This window comes from Dunckerocampus dactyliophorus, chromosome 17, assembly GCF_027744805.1.
Source record: "Dunckerocampus dactyliophorus isolate RoL2022-P2 chromosome 17, RoL_Ddac_1.1, whole genome shotgun sequence".
NCBI classification, from domain to species: domain Eukaryota; kingdom Metazoa; phylum Chordata; class Actinopteri; order Syngnathiformes; family Syngnathidae; genus Dunckerocampus; species Dunckerocampus dactyliophorus.
The window spans coordinates 13,946,994-13,974,416 of NC_072835.1; the positions used below are offsets into that span (position 1 = coordinate 13,946,994).

The window sequence follows — 27,423 nt, forward strand, 5'->3', positions numbered from 1 at the left end:
AACAGAATATAATGGCCTGTCAGAAGATTTATTTTATTTGATTCACAAAAAGCAGTGCCTTTTCTTCACATTCACAGCCATTACAGTAACAAAAAAAACTTACCAACAATACATTTCAAAATAACATAACATTTCCCATTTTTCATCTGCACAGTACTATCACGATGACGGTTAGCCTCCTTGAAGTGAATGGAACACAGGTAAAGTGAATTGCAAGATAACCTGTTGTATACTGTTAACTGGGTTTGTGCTTTAGCAATAAATGTATTCATCCCCAACAAGCCAAATGCCTCTCTCCAATGCCACACCTTGTAATATTGCATTTGTGTATTATTAGTTTGTATAATTGCGACATGACAATGGCGGTGTTAAGAGGTGGCGTAAGTCGTTTAAGTCGCCATTGAAGGCTCAGGTACCAAATGCACTGCCTGCCACTGACAGAAATATACATTTTATATGCTGTATATATTATAACTTTAAAAGCAACTGATCATCCCTCTACCTCCCAGTGCCAATTTCCAGATTTTCTGGATTCTAATATAGAGTGAGTGAGATTTTAGAGCAGATTGAATGACTTTAATGAAAAAACTGCACGTTTTAACAAATAAATACTTTTACCCCACTTGTGACTATTGGCTCGAATAGCACTTGCAGGCTTTTCCTCCATTAACCCGTCTTGACCTGAAAGAGATACAGTGGAACCTCGGTTTTCCTCATTAAAACCTTCCAAAAACAAAAACCGAAACGTGCAAAAACCGAAGGAGGAAATATGGAGGGCATGGAAGATCCACGCGGACGCTGTTTTGGTCCATCACAAACTCAACTTGAATGAGTGGACATTGTAAACTTCAGCAGTAGGTACAATCATTACACACACACACCGGCCCGGCCCACTATCTATTATGTGTCTCCTTTAAACCTTTCCCCCTGGAACAAGTGTTTAAGGTTCCTTCCTTTAAATTATATTACAATCCTATTGTAACAGATGCTACCCTGGTATTTTCGTTCTTTTTTTAATTCAATAATTTCTCTCGTTCTTTATCAAAGTTCTGGCACGTGCAACTTTCTTTGGTGTCGTCGTAGGTTATTTTGCAGCTATAAGGAAAAAACAAAGTGCGAGCACAATGAGCACTGTGCTTATTAGGAGAAACAAAGGAGACAGAAACTGAGTTGTTAATTGTTCTGTGAGTGTTCTATGAACAAATAAACCTCTCACGCACACATAAAAAAGATGATTAAGGAACCCCCTGCCTGGAATCTGACTAGCGTCCCAACTCTAAAAGAACAACTTCCATTTTTCACAGAGTCTGAGTCAGCAACGCATGGGTGCTTTGTTTGGGCACTATTTGGCCATACGATAACCGAGACGTATTTTTCCAAGAATTTTTTGTCAAAACCCGAATTCTGCATCAACTGGGGCGTGTGAAAACCGAGGTTCCACTGTGCCTCTCTTCACTCATCATCACTCGATTTGATTCAGTCCATCTTTTCTGAGCAGCATGAAATGTCGTCCCCAGCAGTCCTGCTTTCATCGGGCCCCCTTGGTGTCCACCTTTGTGCCTGGGTGGCTGACCTGAGCATCAGATCCCTTCCTGTTTGGACTCCTGAAGGGCCCTTCCTATGGTCTCGATCGGAAGGAGCAGGGACACGATGCCAGCCAGCAGAGAGCAGCCACAGTACACGGCCAGGGTCAAGTACACCGACTGTCTGAGCAGCACCTTTGGTTAAAACACAAAGTGAAGGTTAAAAAAAGGCTTATTTTGAATCACGCAGTACCGTTCAGATACTGTATGCACGTTTCGTTGCGTTTCCAGTTCAAGAAAGACAAAATATCCTGCACTCTCCCCACATAGTTGCACATTTTTTGGGCCAAATACAACATGATTCTGATTGGCTAAGTGGGCCTTATTGATAGAGCCACCTGTTTTGATCCTGATGAATTCTGATAATAATACAATACTACAAAATACAATACTAATAATACAAAAAGGCAGTAAGGGCGCTTTTGTTTTTGATGCAAACACACTATTTAGTTAGAAAATTAAAAGTCAACCCTGATCAATAATTGGTGTATTAAATACTTTCTGTTTTTTTTTAAAGTTAATATGCATTACCATAATATTTGTGTAAATACTGAATTATAATCTTCACGGTATTTCCTGAAATAGTGGCTTCAACTGCAGAGAGTGCCTGGTTTAGGGGTAAAGCATCTATTAAAGAGGATGCAGCCTTTATTTGTACAAATGCATTTTTATAATACCATTCAGTAATATACATTTTCTATACATTTTCTATACATAAAAATATTCAGCAAATATATTTCTTAAGAGTACATTTCTTCATAAATTATTATTTCTAATATTTATAATTGTATCATTGTACAACAAATATGTATTAATGACCTATAATCATCTTCAGACATAGACATCATAGAATGTTTGTTGATGCATGAATGCATGGAATTAAACGTAAAAAAAAAAAAAAAAATACAACATTGACCTGAGACTGTATTTCTTCAGTAAAAAAAAAAGACAAGCCGTCTTATATTTGGGGTCTAGAGAATTATACATGCAAATAAACAGGCTGCGCCAAACGACTTCTCTCCAAGAGAGTCAGAGCTTTTCTTCCTGTCACTCACACCAAAGACCGCTTGGATAACCAGGCAGCTAAGAAATATGACTTCTTTTTTTTTTACCAGTTGTGTACTTGTATTAAATACTGAATATTTTTCCAAAAAACAGCTTTTAAAAAGAGAGGTTGCCTCATATTCAGCATCATCTTGTATTCGGGTCAATACAGAATTTCTCTTGGAGAACAATGAAGTATCTATCGATCTATAGTATACTGTACACTGACTGGTGCTTACCTGTGCCACAAAGGGGGTGATCAGGGCGCCCAACTTGGAGAACGCGCTGGAAAAGCCCATGGCTAAAGCTCTGGTCTCTGTTGGGAACACCTGATAAAAGTAGAGTGAGCATGTTTAAATATTACACACAAAAGCTGAAAGGTTAGAGGCCCACCTCTGGTGTGTAAACAAAAACCACTTGGAAGCCTCCAGAGATGAAGGCCCTAGCAATGAAGATGAAGAGTGTGAGCGCTACCCTATGTGAAGAAAAAGCGATATAAATTATTTGATGGTGTTTAGATGCATTTATGAACACACACAAACATACAACACACCTGCCAATACAAGCATATAAAGTTAGGATGCTTAAAAAGAACATGAAGAAGGAGAGTGCCATGGTCTTCTTCCTGCCCAAGCAGTCCACTGCCCCCAGAATAACTATAAGACCTGAAAGACAAATGCAATGAAACATGTTACACACACACACACACACACACACACACACACACACACACACACACACACACTAGGGGTGTCACAAGACAGTTCATGAGACGAGATGATACACGAGATTGGGTCTACAAGACGAGACAATATTTTAAGGTTTTTGTTTTTTTTTTAAGTACAATACCCTTGTGAACATCAGTTAAACAGCACTGTACTGGAGAAAGTAATTTGTTGCTGCAAAAACAGCAAGAAAAAAGGGAATTAACAATGGAAGAGAGACAGACCATCTTAACACTTAAAAATGTAGTTTTTTCCTCCAGATATATATATAAGAAAAAAGTTGATCAGTCAAGAAGCTTTCACATGAATAAAAGAACACTAAGTGCCTTTTTTTATTTACCTGAGATGTCTTAAACTCTTTTGGATTGATTTTTGTGTGTTTAATAAGCAAAAAGACAAAGAATATCAAAGGCCGAGGCCCCTACATTGTTCCATTTTTCTGTATGTGACCCTCGATGGAAAAGGCTTCGACAACCCTCGTTTATACTAAAATTTAAAAAAAGAAGAAGAAATTGCATATATTTTATGTTAATTTAGTATAATTATTTGTGTGTGGGAAAATGTTACAAATACAAATTATTTTAAAATGCTCTTAAATGAATAAAGTCCTCAACCATTAGTGCCTGGTAGTCTCTGTAGTTGAGTAAATAAACCACCACATGAGGAAATGTGGTAGTTTAAACACACAAAACTGAACAAATTCAGGATTATCTTTCATGGTAGAGTATGTGCTCAATTTTGATTGCCAGTGTCAGAAAGGTAGAAATGTTTATTAGTACATACTATGTTTGCATAATGCTCAATTGACACCTTTTTTTTTTTACAACTGCACATGTACTTTGCACACAGAAGGTTCTGCAATAATTCTGCACTGTTTGTTAGATTTTTCTGCATTATGCTACTTCTGCATTGTTTATTTTTATTGCAGTTATTCATTCGTTTTTTTCTTTTATCTGATTTCTTATGTTACTCTGTGTTACTGACATTCGTCATCGCGCTAAAAGCTGTTTCTAATATTTTGTTTGGATAGATAACAAAGCTTAAGCTCGTCCCCTTTGTGCAGGCTAAGACAGTTATTAGAGAACATGTCACCTGGGAATTCAGCCAAGGTTGTCCATAAAAAGGCTTTGTAGTCCACTGAGGTCAACAACTTGCATTCCAGACTACAGCTTGGTTCAACTTTAGCCTCTTGTGTCGCTATCGGCAGAGACAGAGGAGTTGATATGTCGGTCAGTTTAGATGAATGATACATGCTGCAACTTACCTCCACATGAATCTCCAGCTTGGAACATCTCTGTTGTCAGCAGGATTATCCCGTAGTAGATAAAGGCATAGGAAAACCTTTAACAAAATAACAGTGTATTTAAAATGAAAGTTGAGGCTTTTTGGATGCTGGATGTTGCTCTTTACTGTGATTCAGGTAGCTTCTGTGATTAGAAGGGCAAAGAGTTGTGGCCTAGCAGTAAAATATGTTCTACAGGCTAACCATAGGAACCAGAGGAGAAGTGTAGTTTTGTAGTACTGTGGTGTAAAGAGGTCTCTGAGCCGCCCATGTTTATTCTGTAGAGCACAAAAAGATGTTCTTGACAACCATGACGCTCACATATATTCTGCCAAATGTATAAAAATGCAGCCTCACATGAATGTTACAGACCATCGTCCCTCGCGGTAGGGCCTTGCCGTTTTCTTGAGCCATGTACTGCAACGTCGCCATGGCTTTTGCTCTGTTTCCGTTCAGCAGGTCAAAACGAGGACTTTCCGGCAAGCACTGCGTACAGAACGGAGTTCAGTCAAATCTGTGTGACGCAGCGTATTGTATTCCATACACCAACCGCTGTGCTTACGAAGCAAAAGCAAATAAAAATGGCCAACGGTGCAGCAGACAGGATCAGCAACCACCGCCAGCCAAGAGCTGGCATGATCCACAAGGCAAGGAGGACTTCAAAGACGCAGCCCAGAGACCAGAATGCCTGAAACACACAAAGTTAATGAGTACTTGTGTCAACACAGCGGGAAGAAAAAAATAGGATGATGGCCACAGAACCAGAAATGCGACATAGCTAGAGCGGAGTGTTGAAAGTGCTACACATGTCTGTGTCCAGGCTGCTCAGTACAATATGGCTAAAGTGATAAGGCTGGACTAACGAGGATGTGCGATATAAAAAAAAATGAATGGATGGACAAAAAACAATGAGGCTGTGGCTATCGGCTATTTGCTGTAGTGTTTACATGTTTACAATGAACTCATCATGCTGGCTTAGCACTTTTGCTCCTTACGGCTATTACAATATTGGTTCTGTTGCTGCTGTGTTGTGCAATATACTTGTCAATAAATTACCATGTGGTCAGAGAGAGCTAGGTTTTCCTTTTCCCTTTCTCATGCACTCCAAATTATGACATTTTTAAAGCCTCTCTCCAATTATCACCTGCTTCCTTGGCTTTGCAGTTTAGGTAAATGAATCTCTCGGTCCTAATGACAACATTTAGGTTATTTCCATGCTTTCTTATTAGATAAATTGTTCTTGTGGAACATACGGTACAGTGAAAGCGATGCATATGATGCTACCGTAGTACCGATATCAGGGTGACGGAGATGCCTCTCGCCTTCGAAGGAAGCAATTCTGAGTACAGCGTCACTCTGGAAGCAAGTAAATGGTTATTGCAAGTTTTAAAAAAAAGGCCTCTACAGTATATTAAAATCTAAATCTTACGATTGAGGTGCTCCTCCGATGCCGAAGCCTACGAGACCTCGTAACACCAAGAGCCACCCATACCCAGGAGCGAAGGCACTCAGTAGGCTGTAGTAAAGAGTCCAGCACATACAAATGGTCAGCACCTGTTGTTGCATTAATTAAGACAAACACAGAGATAAGTACATAGTGTGTGTGTGTATATATATATAGTATCTATAATATATAATAATCCAACAAAATCCTTACATCTGGTTCAACAAGCAAAGGCGACTCACCTTTTTCCTGCCGTACTTGTCCGACCAGTTGCCCCATAATGAGGAACTGAAGGCCATTCCAATGAATACCACCTGGGGGAGTCAAATGTTTAGCTTGCAAAGCAACATAAAAATATGATCAGAGAACAAACTGGAAGACAGAATCCCCTTTTTTTTCCATTCCTATGCAACAGGGGTGTCACTCCACACCCCTGACTACACACACTCAACAGACACTTTGTTAGGTACACCTGCACAGTTGAATTCTGCCTTTACAGTATAAAAAAGTAATAAAGCATCCTTGGGTCCCTTGAAAATCACTATAAAAGGTGGTTATACTGGCACAGGGGTGCTACATTAACAGGATATTTATTATTGCAGTTTGCTGTGGTATTGCCACTCATGTAGCTAAATACAATCGTAATAATAAACTTAGTATTTTACCATACCTCAATCAAACCTGTGCATTATCCTTGTTTTAATCATATTTTTGATCCAGCTCTTGTATTGAATCTCAAATCTAGACTGCTCAGGTGTATCTAATGTTGTGACCAGTTAATATAGAGTCCATTTACAGTTGTAAGTCAAACAAAACAACGTAGATGTGATAAAATGCAGACACTCTTATTGCAGCTCAATCATAGTACATGCAAAGGCCGCCAAACGTTACCGATGTAATGAAGGCCACTTGATAGCTGGGCAGCCTCCACTCACAATGTAACTGCGGGCCAAGAATGCTGAGGATCATCATCTCCATGGCATCGGCCACCTGCACCAAGATGCAAATGCAAATTTACCCCCAAAAATGTTTTTATAACAGCAAAAAGCCTTTATACCCAGGAAAAACCGGTGAGAAGTAACATTTTCCACTGGAACCATCCAAAGCCGATAGCATCCAGCGCTGCATCAAGCGTGAATGTTTCTAGAAGGAAGTTACATATCAAAGCACACAATTATTTTTTATTTCATGGGCGCTTTTAGTCATAGTACATGTAACAGACTAATAATGTACACCTTCAGTTGTATTGGAGGAGAATGAAGACTTTCTGCATCCGGGGTTGAAGTTTATAGAGCAAATGTCCTTGTCTGCACTAGAGGATTCACCTTTAGGTTCCACATTATTTCCCTCTGTACTGTTTATTTCAACACAAGACACGAGGCTTAATAACTATGACAAGGTGATTTGCATGTCTTTGTATTTTCTGCATAGAATTTTGCAAGTTAACGTTTTACACACAACAGGCAAATCTTTATTTTCCACACCCTCAGGAGCAAAAACGCTGGAGAAATGCATGTTTCTTACCAGTGATTGGGACTTCGCCAACGCTTGTAAGTGACAGTAGCCGACTTGCCCCACTTCTCCATTTTTGTGTTCCCTGTGTGTCTGCTGTCTGCACGCAAGATGCTGTCAAACCTGCTGGTGGAGTTTTGCACACATTTAGCACAGGACAAAATCAGAGAAACAAAATACCTGGAAAAGAGGGCGTGGTCACGCCAGAAAGTAAAACACCAGAAGTTTATTTTTTAAACACCGCTAAGTGGTGAGGATGTCTCGTGGCAGCGACGCAACTCCACGTCGGAAGAAAAGTAGGCGTAACCATTAGTAGGATCAACTTGATTGACAGGCCTAGCTCTCCCCGAATAGGAGAATCTCATTCTGGTTGATTCTAATTGGCGGAACATTACACTATACGTGGCGGCGGGTGTTAACTTAAACGTTCTCCTGAATAATAATGTCAGGAAGGTGTAAGCCGTAAAGCTGCTGTATGGCGTTCACATTTACTCTATTTTAGCGGAACTATGGCTAATTTAAAAGTTTGTCGCCAGTTTCAAGGAGTAACCTCTCGTGCATAGTTAAATCATGCTGCTCTCGTTTGGTAAATAAGCAGCCATCTTGGCTTCTGGCTTCTTGGCTTCTCTACCCATAATGCCTCATAAATGTGTATTTTATGGCTGCAATGTTGGATATTTAGCACCTAGAAGATCTTAAAACAGACATAAATGTGTATTTATATCCCATTTGGAGCACTTTCTACAATTTTTTTGAGTGTGTTCATGATTTGTGAGGTCAGAGTGAATCTAATATGATCTGGACATTGTTATGGTAGTTATAGTCCCACAATGCAGTCTGCATCAGCAAAAAACCCTCAACTAGCTGAGTTGCAAAGCTGGAACCGAGTATTTACGGCTACGTTGCAGCACATAATTTTTATTAATTAAGCTATTAGTGAGCGACTGATGGAGTGAGGACATGCTGGGACACTCATAAATCCAAGTGGGTTATGTGGTATATACACCCACTGTTATAACAGTGGGTGTATACCCACAGCAGATTGTTTTGACTCACACAAGGCATCCGAAGCCAAGGATTCGCGACAGCATGGACACAAAGGTAAGACAACTCACAAATTATTGGAATTTGGAATCCTGTACTGCTTTTTTGCTCTGTTATTTTTTTCTTCTAAGCTGGTAAAACCTTTCTGTTGAAGTTGTTAAATGAATGCACAACTTATGAAACTTATTGCCTCTCACATACTATTTGAACCCTTGCAAATTTGACTGAAGGCTTGTTAGATCATTCACATTTTAATGACAGTTATCAACCTTTAGAGCATCACTGTGTATTTATGGTACAGTAGGCGAGTAGTCACGCACAGTGTCACAAAGTTGTGTATCCAATTACAAACAAATGGACCACCATGCGTTATACATGTTTGCTTTTGATGGGTGATGATGAGTTAGTGCGTCAAAAAAGAAGTATGAATGTGTGCGGAGCAGCTGTTTTTTTCCCATCTTCCTCCAATCCATCTGTGTGCATAATGGCTTACATTATGTTAATGACAATTACTCCAACAAGCTCTCTTATGTCACACTGTGTTCAGGCCCAAGCAGGCAGTAATGTTAGATGCTTTTGTTGGTGTCCACAGGAAACTCAATGTTAAATATTAAAGGAGGGGCCAAAGTCATGGCGCCCAGCCGCCTTAATTGTCACAAATGAACCAACTGAACCTGAAGAATAAATGTTGGTGCCATTACAATATATATGTTTATAAAGAACACTTCTTGTTTAAAACACTATTCTGCAAATATAGACATGATGTATGGAAACAGTCTAAATGTATAATTTTGACCCTGTCTTTGGAATGTAACTGAACAAAATGTACATGATATTGGATTTAAAATTTTGTTTTGTTTTTTTAATGTGTTTTTATTTATTTTACCCAATATGTTTATTGAAGGAGTTCACATGTTCACCCCGTGTGTGCTTGGGTTTTCTCCGGGTACTCCGGTATCCTCCCACATTCCAAAAACATGCATGTTAGGTTAATTGGCGACTCTAAATTGTCCATAGGTATGAATGTGAGCGTGAATGGTTGTTTTTCTATATGTGCCCTGTGATTTGCTGGCGAGCAGTCCGGAGTGTACCCCGCCTCTCGCCCGAAGTCAGCTGGGATAGGCTCCAGCATGTTAGTATGTTGGCCACACAGCCAGGAGATTGGGAAGACCTGGGTTCAAAACTCCGAATCTCGCTCACCCTCTCGCCCAGGGTCGTCTGTGATGGAGTCCAGCATACCTGCGACCCTAGTGAGGATAAGCGGCATAGAAAATGGATGGATGTTTATTGAATTTTCATACTTTTTACATGAAGGAAAACAGACAAAAACAGTAAAATCAAAATAGATACAGTATGTATATAAAATTAAAAATAATACATAATATATGTCATCTATAATACATATAAAATATAATATGTGCATGGCTCAGATCAAGCGTACCCAAGTGTTGCATTTAAAGTTTTAAACTTGTGGATAGACCTTGGTAATGTTATCAACACAAACTTCAAACATTGCAAAACACACACCCAACATACCAGAGCTCGAGACATCTTCCATTTCCCATAGCAACCCTCCGAAGTTCTCTTTCTTAAATGTAATGTACATAACTCTGTGTCCACTCGGTGTTAGACTTTTGTTCAAATAATCTTATTTTACTCTTTTATACACAAAAAATCACTTTAGTTGCAGAGTTGAGTAATTATTCCATGAATATATACCATTGTAATCATCATGGGGTTTGTTTTTCCATGGAATTATGTTCTTAAAAATTTTCATCGGCAGGCGGACACGAAGGTTATGTACTTTTCACTAATGATTACACAACAGTTGTTTTTTTTTACACTGAGAATATTTGAATAAAACACATTAGAAACCAATTTCAGACATCATTCTTTAATTCTAAGTAGAAATCATGACAAAATTATCAGAGAAAATATTGTTTATTTCACAACAAAAGTAGACATGCTTTACATGTAACATTTCAATGTTCAAATATAGACACTTTTTTACAACATAGCCGTGCTAGCGCAAAATAAAAACATGAACAGGCTTAATTTATGGTTTGGTAAGCTTCCTCACTCTATAAACGTCAGAGTGATAGGGATAGTACACATTGTTAGACAACAATTTCAAATACTACTCAAGTGAAGTTGAAGACCGCAAAGGGTACCCTTGATCTGAGCCATGCACATATTGTTTTAAATAATTTTTAAAATTGCATATGGCATCTAAGAGATGTAAGTAATTAGTTTGAAATGCATCTGTCTAATCAAAGGTCAGTAATCAAATACCTGTGCTTTAATTTTATGCGGAAGACGGGACCCTGGAAGGATAGAGTTACTACATCCTTGTATTACAGCATGACACACACACGCCCATACACACCGAGTGTTTTGTGTAGCTGTTCTACACTGGTCGAAGAGCTGAATGAACGTTTGCAGCCTGAGCTGCATGAATGTTTAAAGCAGTCCTGGTCCTTCTAGAACCACGTAACTCATTACCACCTCATTAGCTACCTCCTTCCTGTTGGAACCCAACCTCCCTGTTGTGGCCGCTTTTTTGAATATGAGAGTTGGAGAGACGATGGTGTAGTGTGGCGACATATTTTTATTTACCTACTGAGGTTCCACTAGGGGTTAACTTCCGGGTTTCTACAAGTGCCACCTAGGATGACGATGTTCGGCTGAGGAATTCACAAGGATTGAAGCCAAAAATTATTTGCGTTGGTCAGGTTTTAACCCACAAGACTGATCCAACCATGACACACATGGCTTTGGAAGTGAAGGAGGTAACTACACAAACTTTGTTCATCAATTTAGCCTTTACTGTAAGCCATAATGCAATATAATGTATGAATATGTAACTTGTAAATTTGACCAATTTTCTGTCTCGACTTGGTGGCACTGTGAAAAATTAAGAAAAGTATGTATCTCGCTAGGGCTGGACACATCATCATACATGACAAGTTTGGTCATAATATGATCTTGTTAGATAGGTAGATACTTTATTGATCTCTAATAGAAATTCACAGGGCTTTTGTTGGCCTGAGTTTTTACAGTTTCCTGAATCATCAAAGTTTGTTGCCGTGCTCTTCCCCTCTTCTATAGTGAAAACTCACAAGCTTCAAACTTTGGCATTGCCTATCAGTCTAATAATATGCTTGGTTAAAATTTGAGAGCCCTCAGATAAAACCTCTTGGAGAAATGAGTTAAAATGCGACCCCTACAACCGGCAAAAATTAGCCACTTAAAAGCAAAATGTCTTCCTCATTTTTGGGCATGGATTTGTTGAAATATCTTTAACTACTGGGCTTAAAGTTGTCATGTACTTTAATATATATCTACACAAACATATTTACACTGCCTCCAAGAGGCCAAAGAGTAAAAAAGTGCTTTATGAACAGAAAGACGGTAATTTTCATCAGTGGTCAATCTGTGACGGTCAGGTTTCCTTTGAGACCTGGAGCCTGCTAATGCCCTCCCCACAAGCAAGGAGCACTATCTCTTTCATGGGGGCCTAACTGCCACTTTGAGTCCATAAGTAACAGGATCCTGCACCATACTGGATAGATCAGGACAAAAGGGATGGCTTTGCCAGTGATGGCCTCAGGGTCAGATAGACTTTCCTCTTCCACTTGTAGCCCGACATCAAATTTTGATGTTTACCGTGGTGTGCATTTTAGATGATTGTGGTAAACCACGTGCCACTGATGCCGAGATGAATCGCCTTCTGTTACGAGACTCTTCTTTGTTGTTGTTGTTCATCAAGTTACAGCTGTGTGTTGTTTCTGTTTGTTTATCAACAAAGACCGAGGTCATGTTTTATTTTCTGTTTGTTAGATTGTTAGCTAGTAAACTAGTCAGGTTACCGTAATTGCTCTGATTATAGCCTAGGTGGTAGCCTAAATTGCAAGAGAGAGGCTAAAACTCATTACATATAACAACTTATTTTTCTAACTTTAATAATGATTTGGAGGGCATGAGAAAGTGAAAAGGTAGCTTGCGAAATTAAAACGTGACAAGATTTTCTTGTTCAGAAAAAAAATGTCTCGTGGGCAGTAGGCCTGGGACAATAATAAATAAATAAATAAATGACACACTAAATGAAAATGAACTTGAGCATTTTGCTGGCCTCAATATATTGCCATGTGCATGCGTGTCTGTTCACTCTGTGCATTGGTTTCAGCCCCTTGGCACGTTTGTTCCATATAACAACGGCATGAACGGAGTGGGCCCTTTTGTCAATCATACAGTCTGTTTGTCTTGGTGGGTGGAGGCGGGGCCGCTAACATACACACAGAGTGTAGAAGAGTTTAACAGTAGAAATTAAGTTAGTAGATTGCAATATATTGTCATATATTTTTTATATTTTTTCATTGTACTTTTCGTAAAAGCAATGTGAAAATTTTGTCTCGTCACTTTCTCGTAGACCCGATCTTGTCTCGTCTTGTGAAGGTGTGAGGGTCTCATGACACCCCTAGCAGCCACAGAACCAATGTTGTAATAGCGAGAAGGAGCAAACTGCTCAGCCAGCATTAATACGGCTGTTGAACTGATTGTAAACAGTACGACGAATGTAACACACATTAGTCTCACACCAACAGCAGTGTAGTGTAAACAACATTTTAAAGCACATGCAGAGGTAGATAAAGCTGCTGGATGTTGGCCTCTCATGATACTTCAAAGGCAGCTACTGCCATCTTGGAGGTAAAACAGGAGGTTGCCTACAGCGCCAGCTATTAAGAGCAATTAGAGACCCCAGCGATTGTTTGTTTATGTTGACCACGCATTTGGCCAATATAGGAGACTTGGCGGTATGGAGAAAAAAAACACATGGTCACCTTCTTAGTAACTTGCAGTCAGTTTGCATTGTGGCCAAGTGGGGCAGTGACCCACCAGATCCAGCAGATAAAGCTGCATTGGGAAAATAGATTTATCTGTGTCAAACTTGGCAACCAATTTTGCAATTACTGCCCTCTATAGGACTGGGGTGGATGACCATGTTGGTATGATGCTTAATTGTGCTTTTTCTTCATTTGAGTGGGTATTTTTGAGTCATGTTTTTGTCTTTAGACTGCTTCCTGCTCATACATTGGCTATATACAGTATTATTGATGGTTTCCTATTGAAGGAAGTAGACAGTATAATCTGTCTGCCTTTCCTGTCACACTGCTGATGTCCTCCCTTTAGATAATAAGTACTTGAGGAAAAAGTAGTGAGGCAAACACATCAGGGAGTATCAGGTTTGATATTGGTACTTTTGGCTGTCCAAATTGGATGAAAAGAGAACAGAAGAGCAGCAGCAGGAGTTTATTTTATGGCGTGTCAACTACTCGGGGATGAGAGCCAAACTACTGCATAATACTACTTGGGCCTTTTTTAACATTGTAATTAAAGTGCATTGCTGCTTATATGACAAGGTACAGTACATGCTTCTCATGCGTGTCACCCAGGTTAAGAGGAGTAAGGGGGACATTTTTGTGTACCAAGTACCTTCTGTCAAGATCGAGATGGATGGCTCGGAATGAAATAGATTACATTTTGTAGATAGTGCTGGCTGAATATAGATTCATCATGAGCAGAAAGGATATGACCAAGGTCCCAGCAGCGACTCTTGACTGGAAGTCACAAAAATAGGGACATACAGACAGATAAGAGACACAAATATAATTGCATGTCCATGTTTGTGAGGATGTGTGATATGATAGCAGAGTCTCATGCAACTTATATTTCCTTATACCTGTTGTGTGTTACTGCTTAGAGCCTGGAGGAGCGTTGTAACAGGATCCTGAGAAACATGGAGGCCTCTCTCACAGCCCGGGACCGTGTCGGGATCCAGGATTTTGTTCTCTTGGACAACTACACCAGTGAGACCGCCTTCCTAGACAACCTGAGAAAACGCTTCCATGAGAATCTGGTTTATGTGAGTCCCTTCCTTGAGGTGATGTGTTAGGGAACCTACGGCTCAGGAGCCACATGTGGCTCTTTTGATGATTCAGACATTTCTTAACAGGATAAAATGTATTTATTTGTTGTATGTTTTCACTGACATTTTAAAGTAAAACATTACAGAAATCACAGTGTTAAAAATAACGTTTAAAATATTAAACTTTCTTATGCATTTTAATCCATTTTTTGTGCAAAGCGGGTGGCCAGAGGTAATTGCCAGCTGTCCTTCCGAGTTTTCCAGGTCAGACAAAACTCGATTATTACTGGATAATGCAGTAGCCTACCTGGGTTATTGAGATGTCAAGAAGTAAACTTCCCTCCTTTAATCAAATAGTCAGCAAGCTAATTCTGCAGAGCCGAACCCTTTTGACACAGAAGATGGCGAAAGGAAAGAAAGATATGGCAAGATATGATATGAAAGATATGATAACCCTGCAGCACCAGAAGTCACATTCATTGTAAGAAGTATTTTATTTATTATTGGTTAGCTTCAGTATAACAATGTTATTAAAAAGAATAAATTCAGAGACTTATTAAATTGTAAAATTGTTGGTCTTGCTTAAAAATGCACGCATTTGGTTGTATTCGATGTGAGAAAATATGTTATGACTCTCACGGAAATACATTTTAAATTATCTTGCTTTCATGGCTCTCTTAGCCAAAAAAGGTTACCAACCCCTGTTTTAGAGTTTTTTTCACCCACAAGGTAAACAACTTTAAAATGGAATATACCTAAACCACTCCACTTCACGTCTGAATATCAGAAAGTGAACATACAGTATATTCAATAAGAAGACAAAATGAACATTTTCAAGCTTGACTAGACAAGATACATATAAAATGTATCTGTACAAACCACTGTGCAGCAGATATTTGCTGAAAATGTCGCTCAAATTCCGAATTGTACCACCGCTCGACTTTCGAACTTCAGCAGCAGTTTCAATTTCTACTTCTAATTAAGCGCTGTGCCTTTGACACTTCACCCGCCATGGTCCTGATGCTGCTTTCCCTTCTGCTGAATCCGGCATCTCATGTTGCTGAAGCAGCAAGTAGAACGCTCACAAAGGTCACTGCCATCTTCCAGGTCGTGCAAAGTGATTAAGCAAACTTATTGCTCTTCATAAGAACAACACTGCTCATTGTTGGAAGTGATGCATCAAGCACATTCTATTATGGTGTTTCACAGAGGTGACGTCCGTGACCCTCTGTCCCTCTGTCCCTCTCCCGATTGTCTGTGCAGACCTACATAGGCACTCTACTGGTGTCAGTCAACCCGTATAAGGAGTTGGACATCTACAGCAAGAAGCAGATGGATACCTACATGGGCGTCAACTTCTTTGAGCTTCCACCTCACATGTAAGATGGAATCTTTCTTGTTTCAGTATGTTTATCAATGTTGTGATTGTAGTTTGCGTTGGTGTGTTGTGTGATGTTTCTAATATTGTGTAGTAAAACAAATAAATAACATACGTTTCAATGTCAGTGGACTGACGTAGAGCGATCTATGCCCTCCTTAGCTACGCGCTAGCAGACAATGTGTTTCGCACCATGCTGTCCGAGTTCAACGACCACTTCATCCTGATCTCGGGCGAGAGCGGCGCAGGCAAGACCGAGGCCTCCAAGAAGATTCTACACTTTTATGCAGTCAGCTGTCCAAGTACCAAAGTCTTGAATAACGTCAGAGACAGGCTGCTGGTTTCCAACCCCGTGCTTGAGGTCCGTATGTTCTTGAGGAATTTTATTAATTTATTGCTAATTAATACCTAATCGTGTCTTGAAACAATCAAAGCAAAAGGGAGTGCACTACTTGGTTGCAACCAACAGAGGCACTGTTGATTTTCTTGAGTAATTTTGGTTGGCTGGCCGACACTGTTCCATGTTTTGGCCATTTGTGGATAATGGCTCTCACTGTGGTGCACTGGAGTCCCAAAGCTTTACAAATGGCTTTATAAAGTATTCCAGAATGATAGATCTCAATTACTTTCTTTCTGGGGGGAGCCGCTTTTTCGCACAGTGCCATGTAGGTTTGGAATTTTTTTTCTCCCTTTAATAATAAAAAGTTTAATTTAAAAACTGCTTTTTGTGCAGTCGTGTTGTCATTGACTAATATTTAAATTTGTTTGATGATCAAACATTTAAGTGTGACAAACATGCAAAAAACTAAGAAAAAAGGAAGCAAACACGTTTTCACACCACTGTATATACGTATACAGTATGTATAAAGACAAAACATTGTGTTATTATTAACACATGAGTAGAACATTTCAGCTTTTTCTTGGTACATTATGCCTTTTGTTTTAGTTTTCCATTTTTCCATTAAAAAAAAAAATCATTTCCAATAATCTGCTGCCAGACAATAAAAAAAATTGCTTTATTGTCACCCAGGCTTTCGGAAATGCCAAAACCCTAAAGAATGACAACTCCAGTCGCTTTGGGAAGTATATGGACATCCAGTTTGACCACCAGGTGGACTTGAGTAACCTCAGTACCTTCATTATTTATTTATTAAAATAATTTGTGTTATCGAATGATGTTTGTCTTTCAGGGAGGGGCAGTCGGGGGTCACATCCTCAGCTACCTGCTGGAGAAGTCACGTGTAGTCCATCAGAACCACGGTGAGCGGAACTTCCACATCTTCTACCAGCTGGTGGAGGGCGGAGAGGAAGATCTGCTCCGTTGGCTGGGCCTGGAGAGGAACTGTCGTAATTACAGCTACCTGGTTCAAGTCAGTGACAAATTAGTAAAATTACTGCATGTATCGCGTGCAGAGAGAGTTTCAATTCAGGGGTTTGTTCTGCATCACCTGCAGGGTAATTGTGCCAAAGTGAGCTCCATTAACGATAAAAGCGACTGGAAGACGGTGCGGAGAGCCCTTTCTGTCATAGGCTTCAGTGAGAGTGACACTGAGGTAGGATTTAGGGCAGTCTAGCTGTAATATATAAATGCTAGCAACTATAAACAAGCATGATCCACATTCCATCAAAATGTATTTTCTCAGCACCTGTTTGGAATCATTGCCAGCGTGCTCCACTTGGGTAACGTCAGTTTTGAGGCAGATGCTCGAGGTTATGCCAGTCTCAACAACAACCTGGAAATGCACTGGGTGTCAAAAGTCAGAACCAAAACAAAATAATTAGTCATAAAAGAATAATTCATTCTGCATGTTACTGTATGCTGTTTTTATTCCTTACTTCCTTCTTGGTTTTGGTGCTACAGTTACTTGGGATCCCCGCTCAGGTGCTACAACAGGGCTTAACCCACCGCAAGATCGAAGCCAAAAAAGAGGAGGTGACTCATTTTGTTTAACTGATTGATGATTTTTAGGATTTTGTTGATTGATTTAACTATATATGCCTCATGTGCGGGGGCAGTGAAGTGCCCAGTGATGTGTAACTCAGTGGTTCTTTTCTCTGATGTGAAAACAAGGTGTTCAGCCCCTTCTCTGTGGACCATGCTATTTACGCCAGGGACGCCCTTGCCAAAGCCATCTATGGTCGTACTTTCAACTGGCTCGTCAACAAGATCAATGAATCATTGGCAAACATGGTGAGAAAATAACTTAAAGATACACTTAAAAAAAAAAAACATGCATTTTGTAAATTATCTTTTTAATCTTTATTTTCAGTGCTGACATTTGCATATTATTTTCTTCTAAATTGCAAGTTGCAAAGCATAGTTTGTTCTTCTAGCAAATGAGTCTGACATTAACCTGTATATTAGCAGAAATAATGCATATGTTAAAAATAAATAGCCTAATTGTAATCTAAAATTGCCATTACACTATAAATTCAATTAAATTACAAGAATAACAAACATGCCGACATGTACTATATGTTTTATATGTGCTTAATTTAATAACCTTGTCTATGATATAGAGGTGCAACACAATAAATTAAAATATCATGTGAAAGTTAATGGATTTCAGACCAGTTAAAAGCTCAGGACGTTTTTGCAGTTCATTTGCTGATTACAGCTTGAAGCAGTAGTTCACAATATTAAACGTTTTGACAATTTTTCAAATTTGATCAAATACTTAATTTGTTTTTTGTTTTTTGTTTTTGAGCTGTAAGCAATAATCAACAACATTATTAAGAAATTAAGAAGTGTTTTTAAAATACAGTATTTCATTTTTCATTGTGTAGTGAATCTATGGAATATATAATAAGAGTTATAAATAACAGTTGCACTGTTTGAATTGAACTATTGAAATAAATGATCTTTTCAAAGATTATTGAGATAATATTGAGATTTATTGAGATGCACCTGTCAAACATTCCTAGGATTCCTCCAGAAAGACAGTGATTGGTCTTTTAGACATCTATGGATTTGAGGTTTTCAATGTGAACAGGTGAGAGTCCTCCAAAACAGATGGGATAAAATGATGTGTGATGAAAAGTAACACCTGTGTTTGTTTGTTTTTTAAGCTTTGAGCAGTTTTGCATCAACTACTGCAACGAGAAGCTGCAGCAACTTTTTATCCAGCTGACCCTGAAGTCAGAGCAGGAGGAGTACGAGATGGAAGGCATCGAGGTCAGTCATGGTGATGGCTGATGGTTTTGTCCTGTATAGGATTAACATGAGTGACAATACAGTTTGTACACACAGTGGGAGGCAGTGCCATATTTCAACAATAAGATCATCTGTGACCTTGTGGAGGAGAAACACAGAGGGATCATCTCATTATTGGTAAAAATCACTCTAAGGGTGTGTTCACACTTGCCATGTTTGGTTGGGACTTTTGCTCTGCGAGTACGGGTGTTTGAATGCGATCATCCCTGGTAGGCGCCACACAAGCAGACCGAGACCCTTCTCTCAAGTGGTCTCGCAGGTGAACTCCGGTGCTGTTCGGCTCACTTGCGATCAAATGTGAACGCGACAAGGACAAATGACATGGACCAGTGTTAAAATGACAGCATATGCGGAAGTGCTGTCTCTCTGCTCTGCTCTCTCCCTCTGTGTGTGTGGTGATGAAGCTCTTTTAACATATATTGTAGAAGCTTTTGGTGAAATCTATATAAAATATAAAAATAACCAATGTATTCAACCCAGTATATGGTATTTTGGTTTGGAATGTATGAGTTCTGTCATGTAGTATGTCATGAAAGTTGTCTATTCAAGGCCTTACTTTATGCATACCGTATGTTTCTTACTGCGCAATGTAGCAAACCGCACCGATATATATATATATATATATTTATTTATTTATTTATTTATTTATTTGTTTTATTTTGTTTTATTATTATTATTTTTTAAATTTACAGAGTACCTAACCACAAGTGTGAACACAGCTTAAGTTTGACTCAACTTACATGGCACATCTTATGCACGGTGTCCTACTTTATATAGGATGAGGAATGTTTACGTCCCGGAGAGGCCACTGATCTCACTCTGCTGGACAAGATGGAGGAAAAGATTGGCGGTCATCCTCATTTTGTCACGTAAGCTTCTTCTCTCCTGCTAGCAGTTAAAGTCACACAACAGCACTGAACGTCAGTAACCTGCAGACACAAACTTGCCGACCAAAAGACAAGGAAAACACTAGAGAGAGGAGACTTCCGCCTGCTGCACTACGCTGGAGAGGTTACATACTGTGTAGTAGGTGAGAAATCATCTGACTTTATTTTGTTCAGTGGATATTATTAAAATGTTATGTATGGAGGAAAAAAAACGTCTACACTGCTTCTACTTGCTTCTACTGCATTGACAACTCTTGTATTGAATCTCATGAGAATAGAATGTGCAGGTGTGCCTAATGAAGTGTTATGTGCAATAAATGTAACCATAACCATGCTAATTTAATTCTAATGTGACGTCTTTCAGGCTTTCTGGACAAAAACAACGACCTTTTGTATCGAAATGGAAAAGAGGTAATTTTGTAGAGTTTATGATTACATATGGTTATTTCTTGAATACGTCATTGAAGTAGAGCCCTTCGTTACTTTTCTACTGGACATCATTTTATAATATATTCATAAATAGAAATAAAAAGTAAATATAATGTAGTACATATTAATAAGATAAATACATGTTAGACATTGACGATGATGATTATTAAAATGTTTCTAATGCATTATTAAAAAAGTGTATATTTTATTATAGTTTATTTATATTTTTGTATCTTTTTTATAGTTGCAGTGCCTTATGTTCTATGAAAAAAAATTTACCAAATTCTCATGAGTGAGGTGATAGCACTAAAATGCACATGTCTTTCTTCTTCTTTGTAAGGTTATGCAACAGTCCAAAAATGTGATCATCAAACATTGTTTTCCTCCTACTGAGCCGGACCGAAAGAAGAGACCTGAAACCGTAAGAGATGTTCATTTTCTCACCTTTCTGCTTTCTAAACTTGACCACTCAGTGAACCGTGTTCTTTCCTGCAGGTGGTGACCCAGTTCAAGAGCAGCCTGGTGGGCCTGACTGAGATCCTAATGACCAAGGAGCCTTGGTACATCCGCTGCATCAAGCCCAATGAAGCCAAACAGCCAGGTGAGGTGGAATATTCTGTATATCCGAACAGCATCTTGGCCACAAAATTCAGAGTTTTTCCCTCTCTCATTTACAGGATGCTTTGATGATGTGCTGGTGCGACATCAGGTGAAGTACCTGGGCCTGATGGAGCACCTGAGGGTGCGGCGTGCGGGGTTTGCATACCGCCGAAAATATAACATCTTCCTCCAGAGGTAAAAGAAGCACCAATTAATTGTCTCCTTTCCTCAATCCTGAAAACACAATAATGCTAAATTTGCTCTGGAGCAAAAATCATTCTATACTCTACATAGTTCTCTACTTTCACCATATCTAACTTATTTTGTGGAGACATGGGGAAATAACTGCAAAAGTACACTTCACTCACTAACTGTGCTACAAAAAAGATCAGTTTGGATAATCCATAATGCCGGCTATAGAGAACATACAAACCCTTTTTTCCTAAAACCACCATTATTAAAATTTGCTGATCTGGTATACATTCAAGCAGCTACAATTATGCATAAAACAAACAATAACCTGCTAACCAAAAACATAATATAATTCTTCTCAACAAGAGAGGAGAAATATGACCTGAAAGGGAAAAATTAAACATTTATATGTGTAAACAACTTTTGTTTACACAAACAAAAGAACTCGAACAATGCACTAAGATGATCCATTTCAAGAAACAGTACTAACAGTTAATGTTTACCAAATACAAGGAAGAAGAGTCCTGAACCACTGTGTACATAGAGTGCTATGTCAAACCACTTTTGCACTTACTACTTTTTTCTCATTTCTTTGGACTACTTGAAGCATTACATTGTTTGTACTCACTAAACATCCAACTATGTTTCTGTCAACTATTAACTAATTATTATATACTGTATTTATTATGACTGTTACATAATTTATCAATACATTACAACCCTTAACTCCTATTGTAACACATTTCCTTATCATTTTCTTATGTTATTTCAATTTTATTTTTATTTCAAAATTGGTAAACTGTACATGTTGAATACAGGAAGTGAACAAACAAATGGATTGATGTGAAACGAAAAGGGGTTAAAATTAAATAAGATTTGCTTCTTCCTACTCCTTTTTGGACATGTGGAATTGTGAATTGTAATATGTGTTGTATTTCAATGTAACCATTACCATTAACGTTCCTCAGGTACAAGGCCCTATGTCCGGACACCTGGCCCAACTGGAAAGGTACCGCTGCAGAAGGTGTGCAGTGCCTAATCAAGCATCTGGGCTATAAACCTGATGAGTACAAGATGGGCAGGTAAAACAATCACATATTCACACCTTATAATGAAATACTCGACTTATTATTTGTCTCCTCATCTTCTTAAGGACCAAGATTTTCATCCGCCACCCAAGAACTCTGTTTGCAACTGAAGACGCCTTTCAAGTATGCAAAAATCAGCTAGGTGAGCCATAAGAGTAGTCCAGCCCCTGTGCGTATGTACAGTTTGGAATCTGACCAAAATTTGCATGAAAAAATGGGAGCTCAGTTCAGTGAGCATCAAAGGTTTATTAACTCTGCACACGTGTTTTGCTTTTTATTTGGCATTCTTTGCACCACCTATTCCAAAAGAAGGAGCAACAAGACGTGTTCAGAGAAGATGCTTCTTTAGTTGAACACGTGTTTGACTGTATTTACCGTAAAAAAACTTGCTCATGCGGGGTTCAGCTGGTTTCTCTTTTCATTTGCGTTGAGGGTGATCATAGACAGAGCTCGTGTAAAGTGCCTTGATTTGGTGACACATAAATAAAACGGAATTGAAACCATTTTTTTCCTATACGAAACAATAGAAATCATGAAAATATGATAAGTGAACCTGTTCCAGAATCAAGCTGTTGCCATCATGGAACCTTAACTGTACAGGCAAAGTTTTACTAACATTTAACACTCTGAAGTATAATACAAGTGTAAAAATAAGTTAAGCACACAAAGATAAAGAAACACTGCTTTCCCTTGGTCTTCTCTGCTGCTTCTTTTGAAGTTAGCCATTAAAAAGCCAAACACATACAGCGTTAATCCATTGCTTGGTCTTTGGTTTGTATTTTTAAGCAACTTCAGCACTTATTTCGCTGAAAATGCGGTTGACTTCTGAACTGTGTCACCTTAGGGGTGTTTGACTGCAATGTGCAAAAAATGCACTAAGAGAAGATTTGTCTCCGCAGCAACACGAATTCAGGCCAAGTACAAAGGCTATCGAGTAAAAGGCGACTACCAGAAGCAGAAAGAGGCTGGTTAGTGTCTTTTTAAAGACTTACATAGAGCGTGTCATGTGAGGCAAACACATTTACACTTATCTCTTTTCGTGTTCACTTAAACAGCCACAAAGATAGAGAACTGCTTTAGAGGCATGATGGCGAGAAAGGAGCGAGAAAAACGTGAATGGGCTGTCAGGATCATCAAGAGGTATACGTGAAGACTAATGGTTGGTTGGGGCAAGATGAAAGCAACAGTTGAAGTAAATTCTCATTTGTTCTAGATTCATTAAAGGTTTCATGACCAGAAATGAGCCTGTCAGCGTAGACAACAGAGAGTACCTGGCATATGTGAGGCAAAACTACTTGACTCGGCTCAAGGAGAACCTCCCAAAGACTGTCCTAGAGAGGGACTCTTGGCCCACCCCTCCGCCTGTAATGCAAGAGGTGTGTGTATGTGTGTGTGTGTGTGTGTGTGCGCGTGTGTGTGTGTGTGCGTGTGTGGCACAAGCTGCACAGTAACTATTATAATATAGCCATTATGTGATAATCAATACATTGCATGAAAGCCAACAACAATACATGGTGATAATTGTGGAACTACCTGGTCTTGTGAGCCATATACAACTATATAATATTTTGGAAAATGAATTTATCTCAGTAGTAATGCTTTTATTTTATAGATTCATTAAAACAAAGAGAAGACTGTGTTTCTTAATTTCTTAATAGCTTTGATGATCATAGTTTACAGCTGATAAAAACCTCAAATTAAGTATCTCATCAAATTTGAGAAATTGTCAAGAAGTTTAATATTGTAAACTACTGCTTCACGCTGCAACCAGTCCACTCCACCTCTCACCCAACGTCACCTGGGATAGGCTCCGGCATAGATAAGCGGCATAGAAAATAGATGGATGGAAAAATGAACTGCAAAAACTTCCTGAGCCTTTATTGGTTCCTTTGTCTTCACTGAACTCATGAAATTGAATGTATTTTGAACAATATTCTAATTAATGCGATGCACATTTATAGTAAAGAAAAATATATAAATGTTATACAATGAACCTTAAAATGATTCTTATTTTTACAAATGACTTCGGGCGTATTTACCAAGATGTATTATGGCTACACTGTAAAGAAGCAAATCCTTCTACTAGAATAAAGTCTTGATTTGGAGAACAATGTTGTCATTTTATGGAAAGGAAGTGGGAATTTTCTTTTTGCCCAAAAAATATTTTATGATAGTATGAAAAATTATGCCATTTTACAAGAATAAAATTTGCAATATTACAATTTTATTGTCATAAAATTACCATAACTATTTTTCTTGTAATTTTACCCCTGTGATTGCAATAATATAATTACAAAATATACAATATAATTGTGGCCCTAAGATTACTTTATACTTGTTTTTTTTTGTCTATTGATATCACCTTTTTTTTGGAGCATCTCCCCCAGAAGCTATTAAATATGGAGCCATAATAATATAATAAAAATTACTACTAGAGTTATTATTTATTACAATTGTAACAAATGTTTGATGTTATTGTATCACAATGGATAACTAGACAATAATTTGCTGTATTAATATTTTGTCCCATGCCCTATTTTGCAGGCGTCCCAGCTCTTGAAGAAGCTCTACATTCGCCACATGATCCGTAAGTACGTCCAAGGAATGACCAAGGAGAGGAAAGCACAGGTACAGTCCCACAGTGTTCCCATACGGGGCAAACAGACTTTAAAATAACTTCCATCCTGAGCTCAGTTTGAATAGTTTTGACTTGTTTACAGCTTCAGTTAAAAGTTCACACCAGCTCCATGTTCAAAGACAAAAAGGAAAACTACCCCTTCAGCGTGTGCAGACCCTTCCTGGACACCAGGATAGGCAAGACTGCTTTGTTATTTATTCTCTAAGCTTCTCTAAGCACTCACCATTTCTACTTTTGTGTATTAAATAAGGCGTTGAGGACATAAGCATGAAAGTGATGCAAGTGATTCGTCATGAGCATGTCAAGTACGGCGTCAGCGTGGTCAAATACGACAGGAACGGCTTCAGGCCTCGTCCGCGACAGCTCGTCTTCACTCAAGAGGCTGCCTACCTGGTGGAAGAGGCCAAGATCAAGCAGAGGATTGATTACAGCTCGCTGAAAGGTAACGAGAGGGGGAATTAAATGGCGTATGCGAGGAAAGTGGCGAGATGTGTCTTCTTCTTTCAATCAGGTGTTTCGGTCAGCAACCTGAGTGACAGCTTCCTGATTCTCCATGTTACATGTGATGACATCAAGCAGAAGGTAGACAGAATGACAAATTGGTGTGTTTTAAAGTTTTTGCTGATTTATAAGATAACACATTGTAGCCAGTTTGGCTGGATGTCTGGGAATTATACTTGAGGAAACATTTTGGTAACTGAAACTTTTCATGCTTCACACTTCCTTACGTTACATCACATTACGGTGTTTTACTATTTTTTTTTAGATTTTTCTACTACAAGGGCTTCCTTTATTAAACACGTGGCTGACCATAAGAATGTTAAAGTAAAATAAAACATCTAAGAGCAGACACAATCCTTTCTGTAAGACTTTTTCATCAGACTTTGAAACAAATTTTCCCATAGGATAATGGAAATCATAATGGAAATTCTGAAAACGATTGATATGTTCTAGCGCCTGACTGTCGCCATCGTGGAACTTTAATCAACTGTAAACACAAAGTTTTAGTAGCACTTGACACACGTAATTGTCATCCAAGTGCAAAAATAAGTTAACAAGAAATGAAACATGTAAAAAAGCTCTACTTTTGTTCTTTGTTAAATCGGCTCCCTTTGAAATAATCAATTAAAAGCCAAAGAAAAAACACGCACAGACTTAACCCATTGTTTTAGGAGGACTTTGGATTTTTTGTAGTTTTTGTGTGACAATAATAAGCTGTAATTACTAATGCGATTAAAAAAAAAAAAATCTCAGTTCAGACTCTTGTCTCCCTGCTTGTTGAGTTCAATTTAAAACATGAATATTGTGACTTTATGACTGTCCTGTTGGCACCTAACATTTTCTAATCAGTAACTGTATTTACTTTACTAGGGGGATCTTGTTCTGCAGTGTGACTTCCTGTTTGAGGCCCTCACCAAGCTGTCTGTCCTTACGAGAAAGCAGAACCTCATCCAGGTGGTCCAGGGCAGGTACAGAGTGAGATGTCATGTGGCTCCATTTTTACCAGCAATACCAATCATCTTATATTGAATATGATGTTGTCATGTGCAGTGTGCGATTCGACATCCAGCCTGGCCGAGAAGGCTTTGTGGACTTCAGGAGCGGCCATGAGTCGGTGGTCTACAGGGCCAAAAATGGCCATTTGACAGTGGTGAGAGTTTCTAAAGGACACTTCTGTGTAGAAGGAGCGTAACTTCACACTGTTTAAATGCGTCTGTCATTATGTCCTTTTCAGGAATCAACAAGGACCAAGTCCAGATGATTTGTCCACCACCCCTCGTTCTGCGTACTTTAGGAACAGCCAGTCTATGCTGTTATTGCCAATATTTCAGTAATGGGGCAACCAGTAGATACAGTAGATGTCAGTGTAGGATGCAAAAAATATATGTACACTCACATCATTGTGTGCAATGTTTAGAACTTCTATTCATAGGGAGGAAAGGGTTAGAGTAGTAACTAATTACACTCACTTGTGTTTACTGTAATTGGGTAGTTTTTTTGTGCATTTGTAATTTTTTTAAGTCGTTTTTTAAAATCTTTACCTATACTTTTACTTAAGTATGTTTATGTATTGTACCTTTAGAAAAAATAGAAAAGAAAAAAATGTACCAGGAAATAAGTAGCGAGTAATGGGCAGGACGAGCACATTGCAGTAAATTCTTCAGGAAGGTGGAAGGATTTATTTTATTTTTGCATGTTCATTCAGCAATAGGTGTCGCTTCATTAAAGAACATCTGGATAGATGCCTTTAGCACCTTTTTCCTTTCATGCAGTATTTAGTTTAAAAGCAAGAGTACATTTGAAATGAGTTCATTTTCCTGCAGTAGAGTTTTATACATGTACTTGAGTGAAATACAACATATTACTGTACAGTATTATTAGTTCCGATTACGGGAAAATGATGTGTAGCACTGCCCCCTAGTGGCCGTGTACTGAC

The 27,423-nt window shown here is 38.7% G+C and overlaps 2 protein-coding genes across 7 annotated transcripts; one reads left to right on the top strand and one right to left on the bottom strand.

Annotated features, from left to right (window-relative positions):
* On the bottom strand, window positions 1-8,193 carry svopb (SV2 related protein b). 6 transcript variants are annotated; one of them, XM_054756480.1, is made up of 16 exons: window positions 7,771-8,193; window positions 7,603-7,690; window positions 7,314-7,432; window positions 7,136-7,221; window positions 6,970-7,068; window positions 6,321-6,392; window positions 6,064-6,188; window positions 5,927-5,990; window positions 5,197-5,322; window positions 4,992-5,120; window positions 4,839-4,912; window positions 4,617-4,693; window positions 4,445-4,549; window positions 3,021-3,292; window positions 2,867-2,956; window positions 1-1,718 (listed from the first exon to the last, which is right to left on the bottom strand). In XM_054756480.1, the coding sequence occupies exons 2-16, from the start codon at window positions 7,662-7,664 to the stop codon at window positions 1,581-1,583; spliced, it is 1,638 nt and encodes a 545-aa protein (XP_054612455.1). In that variant the 5' UTR covers window positions 7,665-7,690; window positions 7,771-8,193; the 3' UTR covers window positions 1-1,580. The 6 variants fall into 6 exon arrangements, 4 of the variants coding, with proteins under 4 accessions (XP_054612455.1, XP_054612457.1, XP_054612456.1 ...); XM_054756482.1 differs by having other exon boundaries at window positions 3,021-3,102; window positions 3,181-3,292; window positions 7,603-8,193; XM_054756481.1 differs by having other exon boundaries at window positions 7,603-7,713; window positions 7,832-7,851.
* Window positions 7,776-26,864, top strand: myo1hb (myosin IHb). Its single transcript, XM_054756477.1, has 31 exons — window positions 7,776-8,691; window positions 14,396-14,557; window positions 15,824-15,939; window positions 16,101-16,299; window positions 16,969-17,049; window positions 17,129-17,308; window positions 17,393-17,491; window positions 17,582-17,695; window positions 17,800-17,871; window positions 18,010-18,129; window positions 18,864-18,931; window positions 19,008-19,113; window positions 19,189-19,269; window positions 19,930-20,021; window positions 20,088-20,182; window positions 20,404-20,450; window positions 20,809-20,889; window positions 20,964-21,069; window positions 21,146-21,263; window positions 22,229-22,342; window positions 22,414-22,490; window positions 23,248-23,316; window positions 23,404-23,488; window positions 23,562-23,724; window positions 24,893-24,976; window positions 25,069-25,162; window positions 25,237-25,428; window positions 25,498-25,568; window positions 26,358-26,455; window positions 26,538-26,637; window positions 26,722-26,864. Exons 1-31 carry the CDS (start codon window positions 8,680-8,682, stop codon window positions 26,746-26,748), a joined length of 3,123 nt encoding a protein of 1,040 aa, XP_054612452.1. The 5' UTR covers window positions 7,776-8,679; the 3' UTR covers window positions 26,749-26,864.
* The last annotated feature ends 559 nt before the right edge of the window (window positions 26,865-27,423 follow it).

Bases quoted from the DNA above. Each gene is read 5' to 3' on its own strand.
- svopb (XM_054756480.1), bottom strand. From the start codon at position 7,664: ATGGAGAAGTGGGGCAAGTCGGCTACTGTCACTTACAAGCGTTGGCGA. The intron at 6,393-6,969 runs GTAACGTTTGGC...TGACTCCCCCAG, and splicing joins AAGTGGCCTTCATTACATCG to GTGGTATTCATTGGAATGGC. The intron at 5,991-6,063 runs GTAAGATTTAGA...ACTTGCTTCCAG, and splicing joins ATCGGAGGAGCACCTCAATC to AGTGACGCTGTACTCAGAAT.
- myo1hb (XM_054756477.1), top strand. The intron at 17,309-17,392 runs GTCAGTGACAAA...CATCACCTGCAG, and splicing joins ATTACAGCTACCTGGTTCAA to GGTAATTGTGCCAAAGTGAG. The intron at 25,569-26,357 runs GTAGACAGAATG...TTACTTTACTAG, and splicing joins GTGATGACATCAAGCAGAAG to GGGGATCTTGTTCTGCAGTG.